Source organism: Temnothorax nylanderi, unplaced genomic scaffold (genome assembly GCF_030848795.1).
Source record: "Temnothorax nylanderi isolate EJ_2023f unplaced genomic scaffold, tnyl_v1.0 TNYL_tig0242_pilon, whole genome shotgun sequence".
Classification (NCBI taxonomy): domain Eukaryota; kingdom Metazoa; phylum Arthropoda; class Insecta; order Hymenoptera; family Formicidae; genus Temnothorax; species Temnothorax nylanderi.
The window spans coordinates 23,711-43,160 of NW_027249304.1; the positions used below are offsets into that span (position 1 = coordinate 23,711).

Sequence of the window (19,450 nt, forward strand, 5' to 3'; positions counted from 1 at the left end):
AGGGAAACGAAAAGAGCGAATAACGCTAAACTGTATATACATGTTTATTTAGCCTTATTTTGAAAATATATTTTTAGTTTTAAGTAATAAAAATGCTCTTCTTTTCCATATTATATCCTGTCATTAGAAGGTGTAAATGACAGACGCGAGACGGTGTAAATGATTCTAGCTGTTCTAAGTATCTGAAACGCAAAAACCAAAAATTTTTTTATTCAGGAGAAGTGTGGCTATCGTCTGAACTAGAACTGAACTAATATTTCCATTCTGGCGGCCTTTTTATTAAAAATATTATAACTTTTTTCGAAACTTTGGAAGTATTTTATTAAAAGAAAAAAAAACTAATAAACGTATAATGTTTATTCTAGTTCAGACGATAGTCACACTTCTCTTCTGAATAAGAAAAATTTTGGTTTTTGCGTTTCTGATACCTAGAACAGTTGGAATCATTTACATCGTCTTTCATTTATACCTTATTCTAGTGACCAGGATATAACATAGAAAATAGAGCATTTTTGTTACTTAAAAAATAAAAATATATTCTCAAAATAATGTTAAAAGAACATGAAAAGTTTAATGTTATTCGCTTTCTCCGTTTCCTACAAAAAATTCATGAAAAATACCTATTTTTACGAACTTTCAAATCAAAATACTTCCTTAATTTATTATTTGTTATTAATATATATTGTTGGTAATTCATATATAAGTAATTAGAAAGCATATAGTACAAAATAGTTTCAATATTCAAATTATTGCAATAATGAAGAAATCAATTATTTACAATATATTTACATTTTCTTCTGTGTCTGTATCGTATGTATTATTGCAGACAAGTTTCTTTGCACGTTTACATTTCTTTTGCAGATTTTTTACAAGCTTATCTTTCACAAGTGTGATATGTCAAATACAGACAAGATTTTTGCACGCTCATCTGTTATAAGCGTAATGTCAATTGCAAGATTTTCATAATCAAACGTTCAACATTTTCGACATTTTTCTACAAACGAGGGACCAGCAATATCGTCCGCAGCATGTAGCCTCATAGGCCAGTCAATTTACGGTTTTAATCGAATTTGAATTCGGAAGTTTAATTTATGTGCCATTCGATATAGTAAATGGCACTGCAGATATAAACATATCAATTTTGTGCTTTGTAAAAAAATAATAATAATAAAATATAAATTATAAAAAATTGGTCCCTTTCGACCTTTTACTCGAAACGCTGCGAAAACCGTTCGAAATACAGCAAAATTGCACAAAGATAATTTTGTAGAGAATTAAATTTCCTATAAAAAGATCCGGGAGGAGGGCATTTCTCTTGTAAAATTAATAGCTCAGACATGAGCCGAAGTCGCGCGATCAGGAATTCGCCAGTCGCTAGCTCTGGTTAGTTGTAAAATTCAATATCAATACTTTAGCATTGAATGAAAACTCTCAAAAAATTCAAGGCTTAATCCGTAAAGTGACGTAAAACCATATTAATGACATTATTGTAATCCTGATGATAAAAATAAAAACATACAGCAAGCATTGGCGGAATATATGAAAGAAGCATAAGTGTAGCGAGGAAAGAGTAACGAAATCTTCTTTTCTTTGTAAATGTTACATAGTTTTTCCAAGTGGACATTCGTCCAAATTGTAAACATATCTTACATATTGCTTAACTTCTGTAATCGGAGAAGAACTAGTACTTAGAGTGATGATACAATTAAATATTAATCGCATAAATATATGATATGAATATCTGACAAATATATGATATACAATATATCTGCGTGATAGGATTTATTGGTAAGTTTTAAATAGTTGTTAAAACTACATATACATATATACGTACATACATACATATGTATATATCGAATCTTATGGAAAAAGTGGCAATCACTGTTTTTATGCCTTGCAATACCTTGTGTATATAATAATAAAATAATAAAATAATTTAACACTAAATTAGCAATTGATATACATGTTTCATAAAAGCAATTGTTTCCTTCTTTTGGCATTGTAAACTGAAGTAAATAAATGATTCTATTCTATATATATTCATAAAAACACTCGTTTATCTTTGTTTGTTAATGATTCATAAAATATTCTTATACGTATACGCGGCACTTCGGAGAAGCGACATATAAAGACTCGCGCACCGTGCAAGCGTACTGTGATATGAGCCAGCATTAAGAATTAATAAGATACATTCGCAATCGGGAATCTGATATACTGATTAGAATGTTACTAAAGTAATAACTTTTAGCGTTTTCTATTCTAATTCGCGGAAAACTAGTGTTATCATAAATAAGAAAATATTTTATAATTTTTTTAAGATTTATATTTTTTATTTAATTGACAATTATATAAAAATACTTTACAATATACTGTTATATACATATAAAAGGAAATGATTTATTTATTAACACACACACACACACACACACACACACACACACACACACACACACACACACACATACACACATATGAAATGTGTATTGTATACATATACATATATTTATAAGAGTGTTACCATATATAAGAAAATATTTTATAATTTGTTTATTATTTCAAACAAATTATAAAATATTAATAAAAAGATACAAATATTGAAAAAATTATAAAATATTTTCTTATTTATGGCAACTCATATGCTAATTTCTGTTTTATCTTTCATGCACTTTTAGCTATTACCATCTCGTCGATGATAAAAGATTTGTACATTTCTGATGATAAAACAGTGATTATATAAGGTAAAACTCCTTCTTTCGGAATAGTCGAATAGCCAAAACAGTCGATAATGTCAGTATTCTTCAATTACCACCGGGCCCCCGGGCAGTCACGAAAATTTACCCAGGATTGTCGGTCTTTAATAGTATCTCGTCGGTGACGGGGACCACCTAAAATGCGGGCATGACCACTCTCATCCTTCTCTCTGGCTAAACACAGTTTAGCTTTTTGACGCTCGAATCCAGCGTCGAGCGTCATCGTGAAATCGCACCTTTAGCTCATATAGGTGCGTTTAAGGTGAAAGAACATAAAATTGCAGGAGCCATGAGCAGAATGCAGAAGCCATATGTGCATGCGCTATGGTATCTGTAGAGCTCTACAAATACCATAGCGCATGCGCATATGGCTTCTGCATTCTGCTCATGGCTCCTGCAATTTTATGTGCTTCCACCTTTAAATCGATGGGAGCATCGAGCGTCCAGCGTAAGGCCCGGTCTACAATGGATGTTGTAAGTCGTAAGTCGTAAGAATTGGCCAATCACAGTTCATTATTCTTCGACCACAAGGAGAATAATGGACTGTGATTGGTCAATTCTTACGACTTACGACTTACAACACCCATTGTAGACCGGGCCTTAAAGGGATCCTATAGTCCCAGTAAACAATTTGTCAGCAAATTGTAACCAATTTGACACCAAATACGCGCAAAACTTGTCGACAAATCCGGTGCGATCTGTGTCTGCAATACGCTTGTGTTTTGCTAGCAAAGCTTGTGTACATGACTTGACACCAAATTGATTTCAAGACAAGATGTCATTTAATTATCGGTTATATCAGTGGGTATTAGAATGCAATACCATTGTTAATCAGCACTATCACGAAAAAAAAACAAGCAGAGTTAATTGTAGCAATTTCAATAATTGCAAATGTAATAAAATAAAAAAATAAAAGGAAAAGGAGATGCTGGGTTTCAAAAGTATTTGCAGAAAGACAGAGACATGGATTCTATCATGCAGTACTTCCTAATATTAGGTTGGACGATCTTCGTTTCAGAAACTATACAAGAATGACACCGTCACAATTGGAAGAACTGTTGTCAATAACTGTAGGTCACGATTTAAAAAAACATTATGTTGTGCGTGAGCCAATAAATGAAGATCAACGTTTAATAGTAACTTTAAGGTAAACTCAAATTAACAATATTTTATTGTAAATAACATGTAATTAATGAAATTTAATAATTGTACATATTAGAATGGTTGTTATAATTGTTGTATTTCTTATAATGTTAATAGATATCTTGCCTCGGGAGACAGCATGATATCATTGTCGTATCAATTTTCAATATCAGTAAGCAGTATTACAAATATTATACGTGAAACATGTTCCTTTATATAGGAGCATTTATTGTATCCTATTATGCTTTCACAGTGTGATACAAACAACTGGAAAGAAATCGCAAACGACTTTGCGAATAAATGAAAGTACTCCACTAATCGGACTAGATCAAAGAACAACGTTGAATCATTGAAACTAAGATTAAAAGCCTAATAAGGATTTTCACTGATCGCAGATTTTATGCACGCGTACACACACGCAGTGTACATGGCGTTGCAATCTGACAAGGACAGATATCTCGTAGGATCTCGTTGGATAAGGACAGAATGATCAAAATAATTGATATTTTTAATTCCGCTTAGATGAGGGCGCTTTCCCGTCGGAGTTCGGCCGTCACTCCAGGATCCCTTTAAATTTGTAAAGTTCAATTAACATAGCAGGCATATGTTAAATCTACACATGTGTTGATTATTTTACACAAAAATTTTAACAAGGACCTTTTTTAACAAAACTACAAAAATTTTCTAACAGTGTTGGCAGTGGAAGACTGCAAATTTCAAGATGTTGGATATATACTACGTCGTTATTCAAAGCTGACCACACTTTTCAATATTAACTTGAGTGAAAATTGAACAAAAGCACCTTATAGTAGAGTTTGCCTTTTTTTACGCAGGGAAATCTACTACTGGGATCCCGGGGCCTGGGCCCCGGTTTACCCAGCAGCCCCCCTATCTAGAACAGGGGGGAAGACCCCCTCGCCTCCGGGGAGAGACGAGGGGAGTGCCGGATTTTTACCGGCTAAAACCCTGCGGGTGTCCATCTCGGCGCGTTTGCGTTGGGAGGGCCCCGGGAAACGCACTGATTCTTCCAGGGCCTAGAGAGTTTGCCCTGTAAAACCTTTTTTAAACTTTTTTTTACGTTAATTATTCGCTGAGTAATTACAGTTTAAAAAAAGGCAAAAATTTACTGAAAAAAAGTGATCCCCTAATTTTTTTTTAGCATCGTATATGTTACATTAACATGTAACAGTTTCATTGTTTATTTATTATTAATTTACTTCTTTTCTTTTTTTGAATGCCATGTCTTCATATACCAACATAATTAAGTTAAATGGCCGGTTTTTATAGTCCGTTTTTATATTCAAAACTATTTTAAATATAACATCTTAAGATGTTATAAACCAATCATAGAGTATCGTATTAGCATCTTAAAACATTATAAGACGATTTTGAAACAAGAAGGGACTATGAATACGGACCAATAAATTCGTTAAAATTTGCAAAATGTATATTAAAATAATAATTGCATGCTTATATAAGATTTGTTTTTAGTAATAATTTTTAAAACTTAAATTAATATTTAAATAATATTTAATAAAATTTGATATTAAATTTATTTTTGATTATAAAATTATAAATATATTTAAATTACTTTTTAAGTAAAAAAATTTTTGTAATTACGGAATTTTGTACTATCAAACTTCACTATTAAAATACTATACTTAAAAAATACATTTTTAAGTACTTAATTTTTATTATATTTTTAAAATATTGTTATAACATTATTGGGATTATGTTGTATATTTTCGCAATGTCTTTGGAACATTGCAATATGCAAAAATTGCAATGTTTTTGCAATATATGACGATGATGAAAACTACAAGATTCTGTGCTGTATAAGTTCTATTTAATACAATTAATATTTATAATTAAAATATACAATTTATATAAGGAGTGGAAGTCCTTCCTGTACTCCGCATGAGCAGGAATAAATCGATCATTTACTACTATATAATTTATATAGATTATTTTTTCTTCGTTACACCCAAATCTTTTTATTTTATAGTAGACTGTTATTATTTTATCAATTTTTACAGATTTTCTGTTGCCATTCAAATAAAATTATAGTGAATTGCTAAGGTAAAACATGCAGCCTTTTATATTAGAAGTCTGTAGGTAAAACAAAATATATCTACGGGCGCGTCTGTAATAATAATTTATCGACACATCTCTTATTTCCTACTTTGGCTGCGAAGTTGCTAAGAGGGCGTTAGCGTACAACGAGATTTTGGTAGTCACGAAAATTAGGGTTGTCGGTCTTTAATAGTATCTCGTCGGTGATTATACATATTATCGTCTTTTAAAGAAACGTTCTGATTGGTTATCCCCTACTATGCTTCCTTTTTGTTCCACTTTTTCTTCTACGTGAGACTGCACCCTGAGTCGAGTCTGCACAAATGGCTGTCAATAGACAATTGCGCATTTGTCTATAAATTTTTCAGTTTTATGAAAATGAAACTTTTCCATATAAATTGATTATTCGTTTCTAATACTATTAAAAATAATCTGGATACTTATGGAATTTACTTGGCATTTACACAATATGAATTTGTTCTATATGATTAAAGAATTGTGACAACTCTGTACTCACATAACATAGTACTGCATAGTACTTACATGCTTTTGTGGAAGAAAAACTTCATTGGATACATGCTATATTGGATCTAATTTTTCAACATTTCTATTCTTTCTCTTGAATATCTATTATTGAAACACTTGCCAGTTCATATAACAAGGTTTCACACATATTTTTTTTACAAGAGAGCTTAACTCTCATGTTGTTATTGGTATAAATTTTAACTAAATGCAATGTATTATCAGAAAAATGCTTACTTTATTATATTTTTATTTAACATAGTATCTGTATTGATTTATAAACAGCCATTTTTGTAACAGTAGAAAAAAGCAAATACATATCATCAGAGGTTGTGCAATATAACATTATCTTAATTTATGACCGATATCTGATAACGTTATCAGTATCACAGAATGTGAAAATATGACAATATAAATACCAGCAAATATAAGTTCTTCTTTAAATCTCTTGACGAATAAGAGATGTGATACTGTGTCTCAACTCAAAATAGAAACTTATAAATTGAAAAAAAAGAAAAGTGTACGAATACTAATTAACTATGTGTATCTTGTTTATTTATCGTAATCCAAATGCTGCTGTTAGATCTTATCGATTAATAATTGCATCAAATCGAGATGAAACATATAAACGTCCTGCATCATCAGCCCACTATTGGGAAAAACATCCTGAATGTTTGGGAGGTATGATGAAAATATCAGCAAATTTTCTGAAACAATAACATTGTGAAAATTTCTTTAGACATTTAATAGCTTGAATTACAATATTAAATTTAAAGAAAAAATATCGATTTTTTAAAATTTATATAAAATTATGAGATAGGTACTGACATGGAACCTGGTAAGGAAGGTGGAACTTGGTTAGCTTTATCAATGAAAGGAAAAGCTGCTGTTATTTTAAATCTTAATGGAGAAGGTATAACCAATTCCTCAAGAAAAGGTCGTGGTTCTTTGATAAGCAATTTTATTACTTCTAATGATTCTATAGAATCATACTTAAGTACCTTACACAAGGAAAATATTAATGGACAACCATACAATCCTTATTGTTTGGTTTTATTCAATTTAAAGTACGTAGATAATAGCTAATATTATAAACCTGAATATTCAGCTGCTTTTATTTAATTCTAATAGTAATAAAATCTAAAATCTTACATAAGTAATTTTACTAAATTTCTTAATTACTGTGTATTTTTTTTTTAGCAATGCTGACGTGCATTATCTGAGTAGTATAAAATCTACTGGACCTAAAAAAATTTGTAACAGTGATATTATAGGTATTGGAAATGGTGGATTAGATCATTCTTATAAAAAAGTGGAAGTAGGAAAGGAAGAATTCAAGCATGTTGTACAAGATGCAGATATATCAAAACAAGATGATCTAATTGAAAAGCTTATTCATTTTTTAAAATCAAGAAAAAAGTATGCCATCCATATTAAATTTTAATACTAAGATATTAAAATAATCTTAATATCAAAATTGTATTAATATGTTTGTATTCAGTTAATATAAAATATTCACGTATATATAATATATATATTACAGATATCTACCAGATGACGAATTACAAAGAAGATGTCCAATGAAATATGAAAATCTTAGTTCAATTTTTATTTCTGGAAAAGAATATGGTACAAGGACACATTCTATATTATTAATTGATGGTTCAAACAATGTAACATTTGTTGAAGAAACTCTTATGCCTGATTTTACATGGAAACGGCAACAATTTCAAAATAAATTGATATATGACAATACTTATTAATATTTAAGTGACTTTAATTAAGTCATTTAATACTATTTCAACATCTATTTCCGTAATCTCAAATACTATTTCCGTAATAAAAAAAAAAGACTATGTTGTATTTATATAAATCAAAACTTAATTAAATAAAGATTGTTTCTTAAAAATATCTAACAATAAGTAAGAATAGAGATACACAAAACCAATAAGTTAAAATTTTAGTAATATAAAATTCAAAATATAATATCCATAGTATTCATAATAAATATTTATTAATTTCACTTATTGATGAAAGACATATTCAATGTCATGTCTTGAGACATGTTCAATGGTATAAGAAATAATTAAGAGAAATCTTTTATTAACTATTGAAAACTTTATAGATTTATCATGTTTGATTTTTTAGTTGAATAAGATTAGAAAAATTATTCTTTTTAAAATAGTCTGAGGAAAGATATGCTATAGATTACATAATCATATTATCAAGAAATATGATAATATCTCGTGCTAAATGGGACGAGACCTGTCCATGTATGTGATATATACTGGGTGTTCAAAAGAGGTGGTACCAAATTTTAACAGTATGTAGTACTTGTGAAAACAAATAAAAAAGTCTTAATAAACATTACTCCAAAAATCACTTATTTCTGAGTTATAAGCTTTTTCTATAGCAGATGTTCGATATGTCCTCCACTTATTTTAACACACAATTCAGCACGCTTTCTCATTGAAGATCAAACACGTTAAAAAAAATTCCAGGTTTATTTTGTATTTGCTGACAAGAGTTTTCCATACCAATTCATCCAATGTGTCAACTGATGTGGCACACCAGGGTTGAGAACGTATCATATCCTATGTATCATACATCATGGTATTTTACGTATGATACTAAGTATGATACATACGTACTTTAGTTTCATAAGTATGTGTACGTATTATACGTCACATAACCTTGTTAATATATGTATATGCTTTGTTTAAAACGTTTTAATGCAGATACACTGTAACTATGCAGATACACTTTTCTTTTATAATTAATTAAAAGTATGGTAAAAATACACATTAAGTTAGCCACCTCCGATGACCTTGACCTTGACATAGACTACGTTTACACAGACCGATTTACACCGAAGTTATAACATCGATGTTATAATTACTGATGTTAGATGCCGTGTAAACATTCTTTTATGACGAAGTTATTACATCGATGTAGTAACTCAAAGTCGTTTGGTGAAAAGGCTTAGGAATTACATCGACGTAAAAAGGACGTGTAAACGGTCGCAGTGTGACGATAGCGATAATGCCAACCGTAAAAATTAAATGATCATTAAATGACCATTGCATGATCATGTTTTCTACAGTTGTCAAGTATATATGGCAACAAACGAGCGAACGCTTTCCATGTTCTCCCCGATTAATTGTTTCCAAAATTGATAACCTAAAATTTCAATTTTACTTGTTCCCAGTGAGAAACGATACATCGGATCGACGTCGATTCGATATCGATCCTATCAGATCTCATCGATGCGGTTCTGCAGGTTGTTGAACATCGATAGTTTCAAATATTTCGAGGTTATTTCGATGTTATGATAACTTTGCAAACAATCTGTTTTGGTAGCATGTAGCAATATAATATAATATTTTCTTTCAAGATTTTCAATGTTTTTCATGTTTGTCCATTATCAACGATTCGATATCGGTTCGATATCGATTCGACTTATGAGATAAAAAGAACTAAATTGTTTCCTGAATCGAAGAAAACTGAAAATTATTGTGTTTTAAATTATACATTAACCAAGTATGCGGTCTAATATATATATTTATATATATATTTATATATAATTTATATAAATTATATATACATATATATATATATATATATATATATATATATATATATCATATAATGTCCATTTTAGAAAAGGATTATATACATTTATATATATGTTGTTATATGAAAAATTTGTTGCCGGGGATTACGTTTTTCAATTAGAAAAACGAGTTATGGTAACGATAAGTTACTTTTTTTAGTGAGAATAATGAGTTATTATTATATTATTAATTAATTATAAATTTATTTTAAAAATATTATAAACATTTAAAATATATTAATATAACATATTCTTAAAATATATTGGGACAACTTCGCCGAATAATTAAGAATCATGCATGATGTACGCAATCAAATCGTTGTTGAAACGATGTCGAATCGATGTCGATTTGAACTCTTTGACATCAATTTGACATAGTTTCGACATCGATTCGATTACTATTTCCCACTAGTTAGAGACGGAGCACGCGCTCTGAATATGTTTCGAGTGCAATTTCATGTGAGAAGGCATTTTCATGTCGTGAGTATGGTTAATACACACATCAAGACTGTCATTATTCTATTATTCTGTCAATAGGCCTATTTGTAATGAGCCGGCACTGGTTTCTGACATTCACCCGACATTAAGAAAAAATTATATTCGTATATCCGATTTGAAATTTTATTACTTTTTTTAAACTAAATTTGTTTCTCAAGAATTTTTGAAAAATTATATATTTGTGCTGGTTATGACACATGTAGACTATATATAACACTTACATCAAATTAAGAAGTAGTCTACCACGTAAGACGGTTGGCTCACGATCCAGAGGTCCCGAGTTCGAATCCCATTAAGGTAAGTGTGTTTTTCAAGTACGAGAAAATATTTATAATCATAGGTTGCATCTTAAGAAACAAATTTAGTTAAAAAGTAGTAATAAAATTTTAAAATAAATATAATTTTTTTTTATGTCGAGTGAATTTCCTCATTAGAGTTCAAATTGACATCGATTCGACATTGTTTCGACATTGATTCGATTGCAATATTTTTCATAAATATCAAATAATTCTTCAAACAAAGAGGTTGGAATCCCTCCGTTTGCAGACTCTATTATGACATCAAAAAACGTTATAAAAGCGCTCTAGTTATCATACGAAATATATCGATTTTTCAAAGATTTCGATATCGATGAATGTCAAAGCTGTGACCACCTGAATACCGAAATTGATGTGAAGATCGATTTTATATTGATATCGAGATTTCGATATCTAATCGACGTCGATCCGATGTATCATTTCTCACTGGGTTAGTTATATATTACATTTTACTTGACAAATAAATATTTAATGATTTCCAAATTATATAACCTAAAAATTCACTTTGTTTGTTGACTTGTTTACATTCTTTCAGACCACAACCCTACCACAAGCAAGCATCTAATTTTTCGTACTTTTATATTGGTACTAATGGAAATCCTTGACTTGCTTCACTCGAAAGTTGTTAAGCTATTTCAACTTGGTGGAAATAAGAGAAGAGTGAACGTGTAAACGCAACTCACCTTAAATAGGAGTTATAACATCAACGTTACTAAATCGAATTAGTTAGAAGCCGTGTAAACGTAGTCAATGATAGACCTTGTTTCGCTCTGTAGGATGAGGTGGATCAAAACGAAGTTTACTCCACCCAACCCGGGCCTGCATATAAGACAAGATCTATTATTGTACGGTTCGGGTTTTCAACTTTTCACGCGAACCGAGGTCCATCTCCACCCACCCCTGCCTGCGGAGAAGGGACAGTAGCCCCTCCCCCGCCTACATGTGTACTGTCTATACACAGATATCAGTAAATTACTTCCCTTAGCACTGAAATTATGAACAACAGAAATTTAAAAAATCTGACCCACCCATACAACAATTGGTTTGAGTTTTTTCGATTATATACATAAAAATGTATTAATTTTTAATTGTATTTTTTCTTTATTTCCTCGAAATTCGGTAATTTTTCAAAATAATAACCTCTACGAAAAGTGTTGAGTTAGGTTAGTTTTTTCCGGAGGGGTGTGTAGGGAGAGGCGTTCAATTTACTACACATAAATAGATGAGTAAAGCAGTTAAGAATACATTATGTAAAACGTACGTAGCATATGAAAATTACATATAATTTGTGTAAATTCTTTTGTTAATAACTTTTTAATAAATAACGAGCGACGCTTAAAATCTGTTGATAATTATTCAGGGCCATGTCCTTGACAACATATGTCAAGGTCAAAGTCATTGGGGCTGGGTCAGTTATTATGCACTTTTACCGCATTTTTTAAATGAAAAGAAGCGAATAATAATAATTTTTACATTTGCAATTTTGCAAAATTGAATGCGTCTATATAAAATGTAATCGAATTTTTTTAAATAATTTTATCTGTTTATTTTTTTACAACAATCAATTCTTTTCTCTTATTCTACGTATAAAAGTATAAGTCATCGAAAAGTGAATACTTTACAAGATAATTCATATTTTATATTAAAAAAATTATAACAAAATTTTTAATATCTCAGGAAATTCTTAACGAAAGAGGGCTTTATTATAGTGTTTTGAAAACGTCTCGACGAGATCTACAACTTTTATTTCAAAGAAAAAATCAAGTTCCATTTAAGAAATTAGTCTCCTTTAAAATTTCTTGAAAATGATGACATGTATGACACAACTCACATTGGAATCAGATGTCCCCTTTCAAACCAAACAACTTTCGCCTGAAGCATCTCTTCCTAGAATCACAAATAAAAGTTTTTGGGGGTGATCGATTAAAATGGGACACCCTAGTGGAGGTTTTAAATCAGGTTTGGAAGGAAGGAATTTTACCAAAGGATTGGAGAACCTCTATTATAGTTCCGCTACATAAAAGAGGCGATGAAAACATTGTTGGAAATTATAGAGGTTTTTCTCTTCTGTGCTCAGCTTACAAAATATATGCTGAAATTATCAGAAGGTTGGAGAAATCGGTTGAGCAGAAAGGCTTGTTACCAGAGTCAAGCCGGTTTTAGACGAGGGAGGTCAACAATGGATAATATCTTTGTGTTGGACTATTTAACCCAGAAAGAAGAAAAGAAGGGAAAGAAAGGTAAAGTGTATGTACTTTTCGGACCTGAAGGCAGCCTTTGACAACGTGGAGAGAGGGCAACTATGGAAGATCCTTAGGAAGATGGGACTAGAGGAAGATCTTATAGGAAAGTTAGAAAGAATTTACGAGAATACGAAGGTAGCTATTAGAACAAAGGAAGGTTTAACGAAAGAATTTTACATAACAAAAAAAGTTAGGCAGGGCTGTGTTCTAAGTCCGCTTTTATTTAACCTGTATATTGCGGAGATTAGGAAATCATTAGAGGAAAGGAACATAGGCGGTGTACAATTAAGGGATGTGAGAGTATGGTCGTTGAAGTATGCCGATGATATGGTATTTTTTGCTAAGAGGGATGCGATGTTAGATATGATGGATATAATTAGGAAATTTTTTAGGAAAAGAAAAATGACTCTATGTACTGAGAAAACTAAGATGGTGGTGTTCAATAAGAGAGGTAGGGAAAAGGTAGAAAAATGGAAATGGGAGAATAAAGAAATCGAAGAGGTCAAGACTTTAAATACCTAGGGTTTGTTTTTAACAGGAGTGGTAAATATACAGAACATATTAAAGAATTATGTAGAAAAGGTAGAATTGCGGCTAACAGGACCTGGGGTCTAGGAGAAAGGATTTGTAGGAATGATTTTATTAGAAGAGGGATGCTATTTAGATATTTAGTTAGGAGCGTGATGTCATACGGTGTAGAATTATGGGGAAGAAAGAAAAAATTTAGAAAAGATGATGCTGGATTACGCTAGATGGGTTTTTTAATTAAAGTTTTGCACTCCAAGATATATGATGTCTAGAGAACTAGGAATGAGCAAACTAAGGATAGGATGGGGAATTAGGGCTATGAAGTTTGAGGATAAGGTCAGAGAAGCAAGTGAAGAGAGGTGGATTAAAAAGTGTTAGATAAAGTGGTTAGATAAAGAAAGCAATGAATGGAATGATAGATATGGAAAGGAAAGGAAGAAATATTTTAATAGGAATGGTTGGAGTGTTGTGGCTGTGGAAGCCTTGAGAAGGGAGGGGAGAAATTTAGGTAAAGAAATGAGGAATAGGGATGAGGATGTACAGAGACAGTTAGAGGAAAATAGGATTTTAGAATCAAGGTATAATAAGAAATATAAGGAGCTGAGCAAGGATTTGGAAGGACCCAGCTATTTAAGGGGATGCTGGAGTGACGGCCGAACTTTCTCGATGTCGATAATGTCAACATTTCTAATTTTGTTTTTCCTATATCTGTCTTTGTCTAACGAAATGACATCTGTCTTTGTTCGATTGCTGCGCCATCTCTGCTTACCAGCCTGCGTGTATATTTTTGTGGAAAATATACACGATTTCTTCGAAGCTCTAATTTTTTTTCCAGGCTTTTAATCTCAATTTCAACGGTATGTTATTGTTTGTGCACGTATTCTGAAGAGTGGGAACATTTCATTTCGTACATATAACTTATACAACTGTTTATATTAGAAAATATGATTATGAGGTGACAGCATTTTTACATTTTTTTTCAATTATCACTAATTTTTTATATTCCCACTCTTCATTAGTACCTATACTTTACTCCTGTGAAAGGATTTTGCGATCTATAAAGCCGTTTCAAAGAACGAGCTCTGACTGTTTTTGTCGGTAATTGTCCCCTGTCCAGGATCCCCTTAAGGATGGATAATTTAGACAGGCAGGATCTCGGGGATAGTATCAGAACTCTGTTAAATTTAAGATGCGGTAACTTAGAATCAGGTAATAGGTATTGGTTAGAAAAAGAGAAGTGAATATGTATTTTTTGCAATAAAGGTAAGGATAGCATGAAACACTACGTAGAGGATTGTATGGAGACAAAGGAATGGTTTACTGTATTAGGAAAGGATAGTAAGGAAAGGTTGAAAAAACTTTGGAACGATAAATTGGACACCACCAAAGCGGAGGTATTGTTGAAAGTTGTTAGGGACAGGAATGCGAAAGAAAAAGAAGATAGATATTAGGATGTCAATAGGCTGTGATATAGGCTGTGAGGTTAGGAGATATTGCAATAAGAATCAATGATCAACGAATATTGTTAAATAGGTTAAATTAAAGTAAATTAAATCAAATTAAATTAAATAGGTTATAATTTTATAGTTTATAATAGGTTATTAGGTTATTTGTGTGTACGAGGGTGGTATGTAGGTATGAGTGAATAAGGAATTGATTGTAAACCAAGTCCACTTTCTGGCTGTTTTGCTAAAGTTAATAAACATATATTTTTGTTTCATGTATTGTACCTCAAACTTGATGGCCAGGTACTTTAATAAGGGAATTTAAGGGGTGAGACTTAAAATCTAATTTTTGACCCAAAAATATTGCCACCCTAATATATATATATATATATATACATACATACATACATATATATACATACACATATATTTTTCCAACTTATTTAACTGCGCGCCGATTATTTGTCGGACTTGAAACACAGTTATTGTTGGAGTTAAAACCCTTCCCTCCCTGGAATTAAATCGACTCGATTTAATTATCTAAAAACTGTAAAGAATTTATTGCGAAAAATATTACTTCAGCCAGGATTCGAACCTGGAACCTCCCACATTCCGTGAATCGAGTCGATTTAATTCTGGGGAGGGGTTTTAATTCCAACAATAACTGTGTTTCAAGTCCAACAAATAATCGGTGCGTAATTAAAAATAAGTTGGAATATATATATATACACAGAAACTAATATAAGGCTGTCAAAGATCTAAGTATGGCATTTGATTCTAATTTGATTAAACAATAGATATGCAATTTTGGGTCAAGCTAAATCTTCGTAAATTAATCATATTTTTATATAAATTTATATATTTTTGTCCACTCAAACTGCCTGCCGATTATTTGTCGGTCTTAAAACACAATCATTTATTGGATACTTATTAGTATCAAACAATTAAATCGATAATCGAATTAAATATTGTATATTAAACTTACTGTTCATATGAATCGTTGACGTTGTATTAACTTATGCAAAAACATATTTTGATAAGTATTGTGACTTATTTCTATAACAAATTAATAAAAGTGATGGTGCGTATAGATATTATACTTTTTCGCTGTACATATTTAAAATTTTTGGAAAGAGATAAAAGAAAAGCACCAAGTTTAATGTGTAATGCTTACAAGACTTGGAATGTTAAAAAGCATATAATTGTTAAAAATTATCTTTTCAAAAAAGATAAAAAAAGACGCCAAGCGCATGCATTAATTTAAAAAATCCTAATGTATACCTGAATACAAATGTGTATTCCGACTCAAAGATAGATTTAAAAACATTCAAAAACATAATAATTTCAAGTAAAAAATATTAACGTAAGAAATATATTACAATATTAATATATAATATCACGAAGTGATATAATAATCCAACTAAAATAAAATGTATAAGCACTACATAGAGTGCCCCAAGAGAAAATAAGGTCTACTACTCTAGGATTTGATAGTATCGATCATTTTAAGGCCGGGTACTCACTAGGACCATGCAACGTGTAACGCAACAGATCCCTGCTGCAACTAGTAAGTACGTCTTATTCCGGAACAAACACATTGTGAAAGAATTGTAGCAACCGTTACTTTGCACCTTACACGGTCCTAGTGAGAACCCGGCATAAGGCTCCTGGTCCTTGCTGCAACTGTCCTTATTTAATGACGTCAAAAGTGAGAAATGCCACGCTGAGAATTCTTGCATGGCATTTCCAAATAAAGATATTTGCACAAAATAACACTTCAGATCACTTCAGCACACTTCAAAAATACTCCGAGTTCTATCCATTTCCCTTGACAGTTAATAAACAGTCATAAAATGAATGTAATGCAAAGCCTAACCATGTAGGCTTATGCGCAGGCGCATTAAATAAGTCATTAAATAAGAACAGTTGCAGCAGAGATCATGACCCTTAAGCAAAAATGTTCACGTGGACAAGTGCCCTATTCCAAATGGTTTCCGAGATAGAGAGCTATTTGAATATACAGTTGCAAAATTACTGATAAGAAAGAGATACTGTGTACTGTTTCTAATTTATTGTTTAAGTAACATATTTTTACAGAAGAATGGATATACGAGACAAACTACTCGCTCAAATAATGGATACTATTGCCTACATGAAGGAACATCACGATACACTCAGACGAGCAACACGCTATGTTTTCACAAAAGTTGATAAATGTATTGATGTTGACAATGGAATTGTAGAAAATTCATTATGCTGTAAAAAATGTGTCACTTGAACAATAAATTAGAAACAGTAGCTCTCTTATCAGCAATTTTGCACTGTACATTCAAATAGCTCTCGGAAACCGAGCGTTCGGAATAGGACACTCGATCGTTTATATAAACATTTTTGCTTAAAATAACTGATACTATCACCTCTCAAAGTAGTGACCTTTCCTCCTAGGACACCATGTATAATTCTTCCACATTATCATGCTTTGATATTAAAAATATTATATCCAATAAAGTATATGATACCGTAACATGATTGTGAAGCCAAGTACCTTAAGAAAAATATAAAATATTCCAGGATGTATTTCTATAAGAAATTCTTGAAAACATGGACAGATGTATTTCAATGGAGTAAAAAGCTTAAGGGGATCCTATAGTGGCAGTCGTTACCGACATTTACAAGGGAAGGGTCAACCCTCGGGGTCACCGATTTTGTCGAAATTTTACTAAAATGTAGTATTGATATAGAAGTGACAAATGCTGTACGGAGACGATGCGCTTCTCAACCGTTGCCGAGAAATCGCGATGTGAATTTTAGCACGCTAGTCCAGTCGCCAGGTCGATTGAGCATTTTTTTCGAGGTTGATAGCTTTTGTTAATGTTTTTTTATGTTTTTTGGGTCGTAGAACAAGAATCTGTAAATAGTTTTTTCGTAAGTCGATGCAATAAAAAGTTATTAACAATTTATTTGTTTAAATTGCCCTAGCGATCAAACTATACATCCTATAAAAAAATAAACTGGAGAAAATTTGTTCCTCTTTTCACGACGAACAAAATGGCGTTTGAATTTTTCCAAAATCTTCATTATTAACGGAAATATGTCCATTTTTAGATAATTACTGCCTACGCGTCGCGGCGTGCGCGCTCGCGCTCAATTGTATCGTTAAAACAATTGAAACTCTGAACTTCCAAAAACACGCCTAAAATTAAAGGAGCAAAACTCATGTGGTACAATTGAGCGCGAGCGCGCACGCCTAGGGTACGCCGCGACGCGTAGGCAGTAATTACCTAAAAATTGAAATATTTCCGTCAATAATCAAGATTTTGGAAAAATTCAAACGCCATTTTGTTCGTCGTGAAAAGAGGAACAAATTTTCTCCAGTTCATTTTTTTATAGGATGTATAGTTTGATCGCTAGGGCAATTTAAACAAATAAATTGTTAATAACTTTTTATTGCATCGACTTACGAAAAAACTATTTACAGATTCTTGTTCTACAACCCAAAAAACATAAAAAAACATTAACAAAAGCTATCAACCTCGAAAAAAATGCTCAATCAACCTGGCGACTGGACTAGCGTGCTAAAATTCACATCGCGATTTCTCGGCAACGGTTGAGAAGCGCATCGTCTCCGTACAGCATTTGTCACTTCTATATCAATACTACATTTTAGTAAAATTTCGACAAAATCGGTGACCCCGAGGGTTGACCCTTCCCTTGTTAGTTAAATACATACAACTTTTAATTGGCTTTACGGAATTGCAAAACTCTTTTACAGAATTAAAGTACGCACAAAAATGTAGAGCGCTATAGTCGATTTTATATCAAAAAGGCAAAAAAATTAAAATTTTGGGCACACAGAGCTGTCACTGACGACAATATTTGCTTAATACAAAAATACTGCAGTTTATATATACAAAATTAAATACAGGCGCTGTAGGGAAAACATGTAAGAACAATATCGTGCAATTAAAACTAAAATTAAAAGCCTAGAAAAAAAGTTGCATGCTTTTAACTTTTATATATGCAAAAGTACATGCAAGTTGATAGAATAAGCAGTATTGCGTGTAGCGAGAGATGGCGCAACAATCGGGCAAGGATGTATATCGTATAAATATCTCGTTAGACAAGGACAGATATAAGCCGGTAACATAAAAAACGAATTAGAAAAGAATTAAAAATGTTGACATTATCGACATCGAAGAAGTTTGGCCTTTGCTATAGGATCCCCTTAAGGACGTTCTCCGGTCCTTATACTAGAGAAAATCGATTTTCTTTAGATTTTCTTGAAACTGTGAATATACGTTAATTTAGGTGTGCTTTA

General features: G+C 31.6%; 2 protein-coding genes and 1 long non-coding RNA gene across 5 annotated transcripts in view; 2 read left to right on the plus strand and 1 right to left on the minus strand.

The window, feature by feature from the left end:
* Positions 1-6,706: 6,706 nt before the first annotated feature.
* Positions 6,707-19,450, minus strand: part of Fancd2 — a 42,990-nt gene continuing 30,246 nt past the window's right edge. Inside the window, exons 16-17 of one of the 2 annotated variants that reach the window (XR_011720010.1) lie at positions 12,748-12,803; positions 6,707-7,195 (exon numbers count right to left, since the gene is read on the minus strand). The gene's annotated coding sequence lies outside the window, so the exon portion shown is untranslated. The remainder of the gene's footprint in view (positions 7,196-12,747; positions 12,804-19,450) is intronic. The other variant, XM_071718283.1, reaches the window with a different exon arrangement.
* Positions 7,028-8,858, plus strand: Tango2 (transport and golgi organization 2). 2 transcript variants are annotated; one of them, XM_071718285.1, is made up of 4 exons: positions 7,028-7,169; positions 7,305-7,555; positions 7,689-7,907; positions 8,032-8,858. In XM_071718285.1, the coding sequence occupies exons 1-4, from the start codon at positions 7,104-7,106 to the stop codon at positions 8,249-8,251; spliced, it is 756 nt and encodes a 251-aa protein (XP_071574386.1). In that variant the 5' UTR covers positions 7,028-7,103; the 3' UTR covers positions 8,252-8,858. The 2 variants fall into 2 exon arrangements, with proteins under 2 accessions (XP_071574386.1, XP_071574385.1); XM_071718284.1 differs by having other exon boundaries at positions 7,309-7,555.
* Positions 10,145-12,004, plus strand: LOC139779808 (uncharacterized). The gene is made up of 3 exons (XR_011720012.1): positions 10,145-10,896; positions 11,218-11,346; positions 11,452-12,004. It is a non-coding gene; the product is annotated as an uncharacterized lncRNA (long non-coding RNA).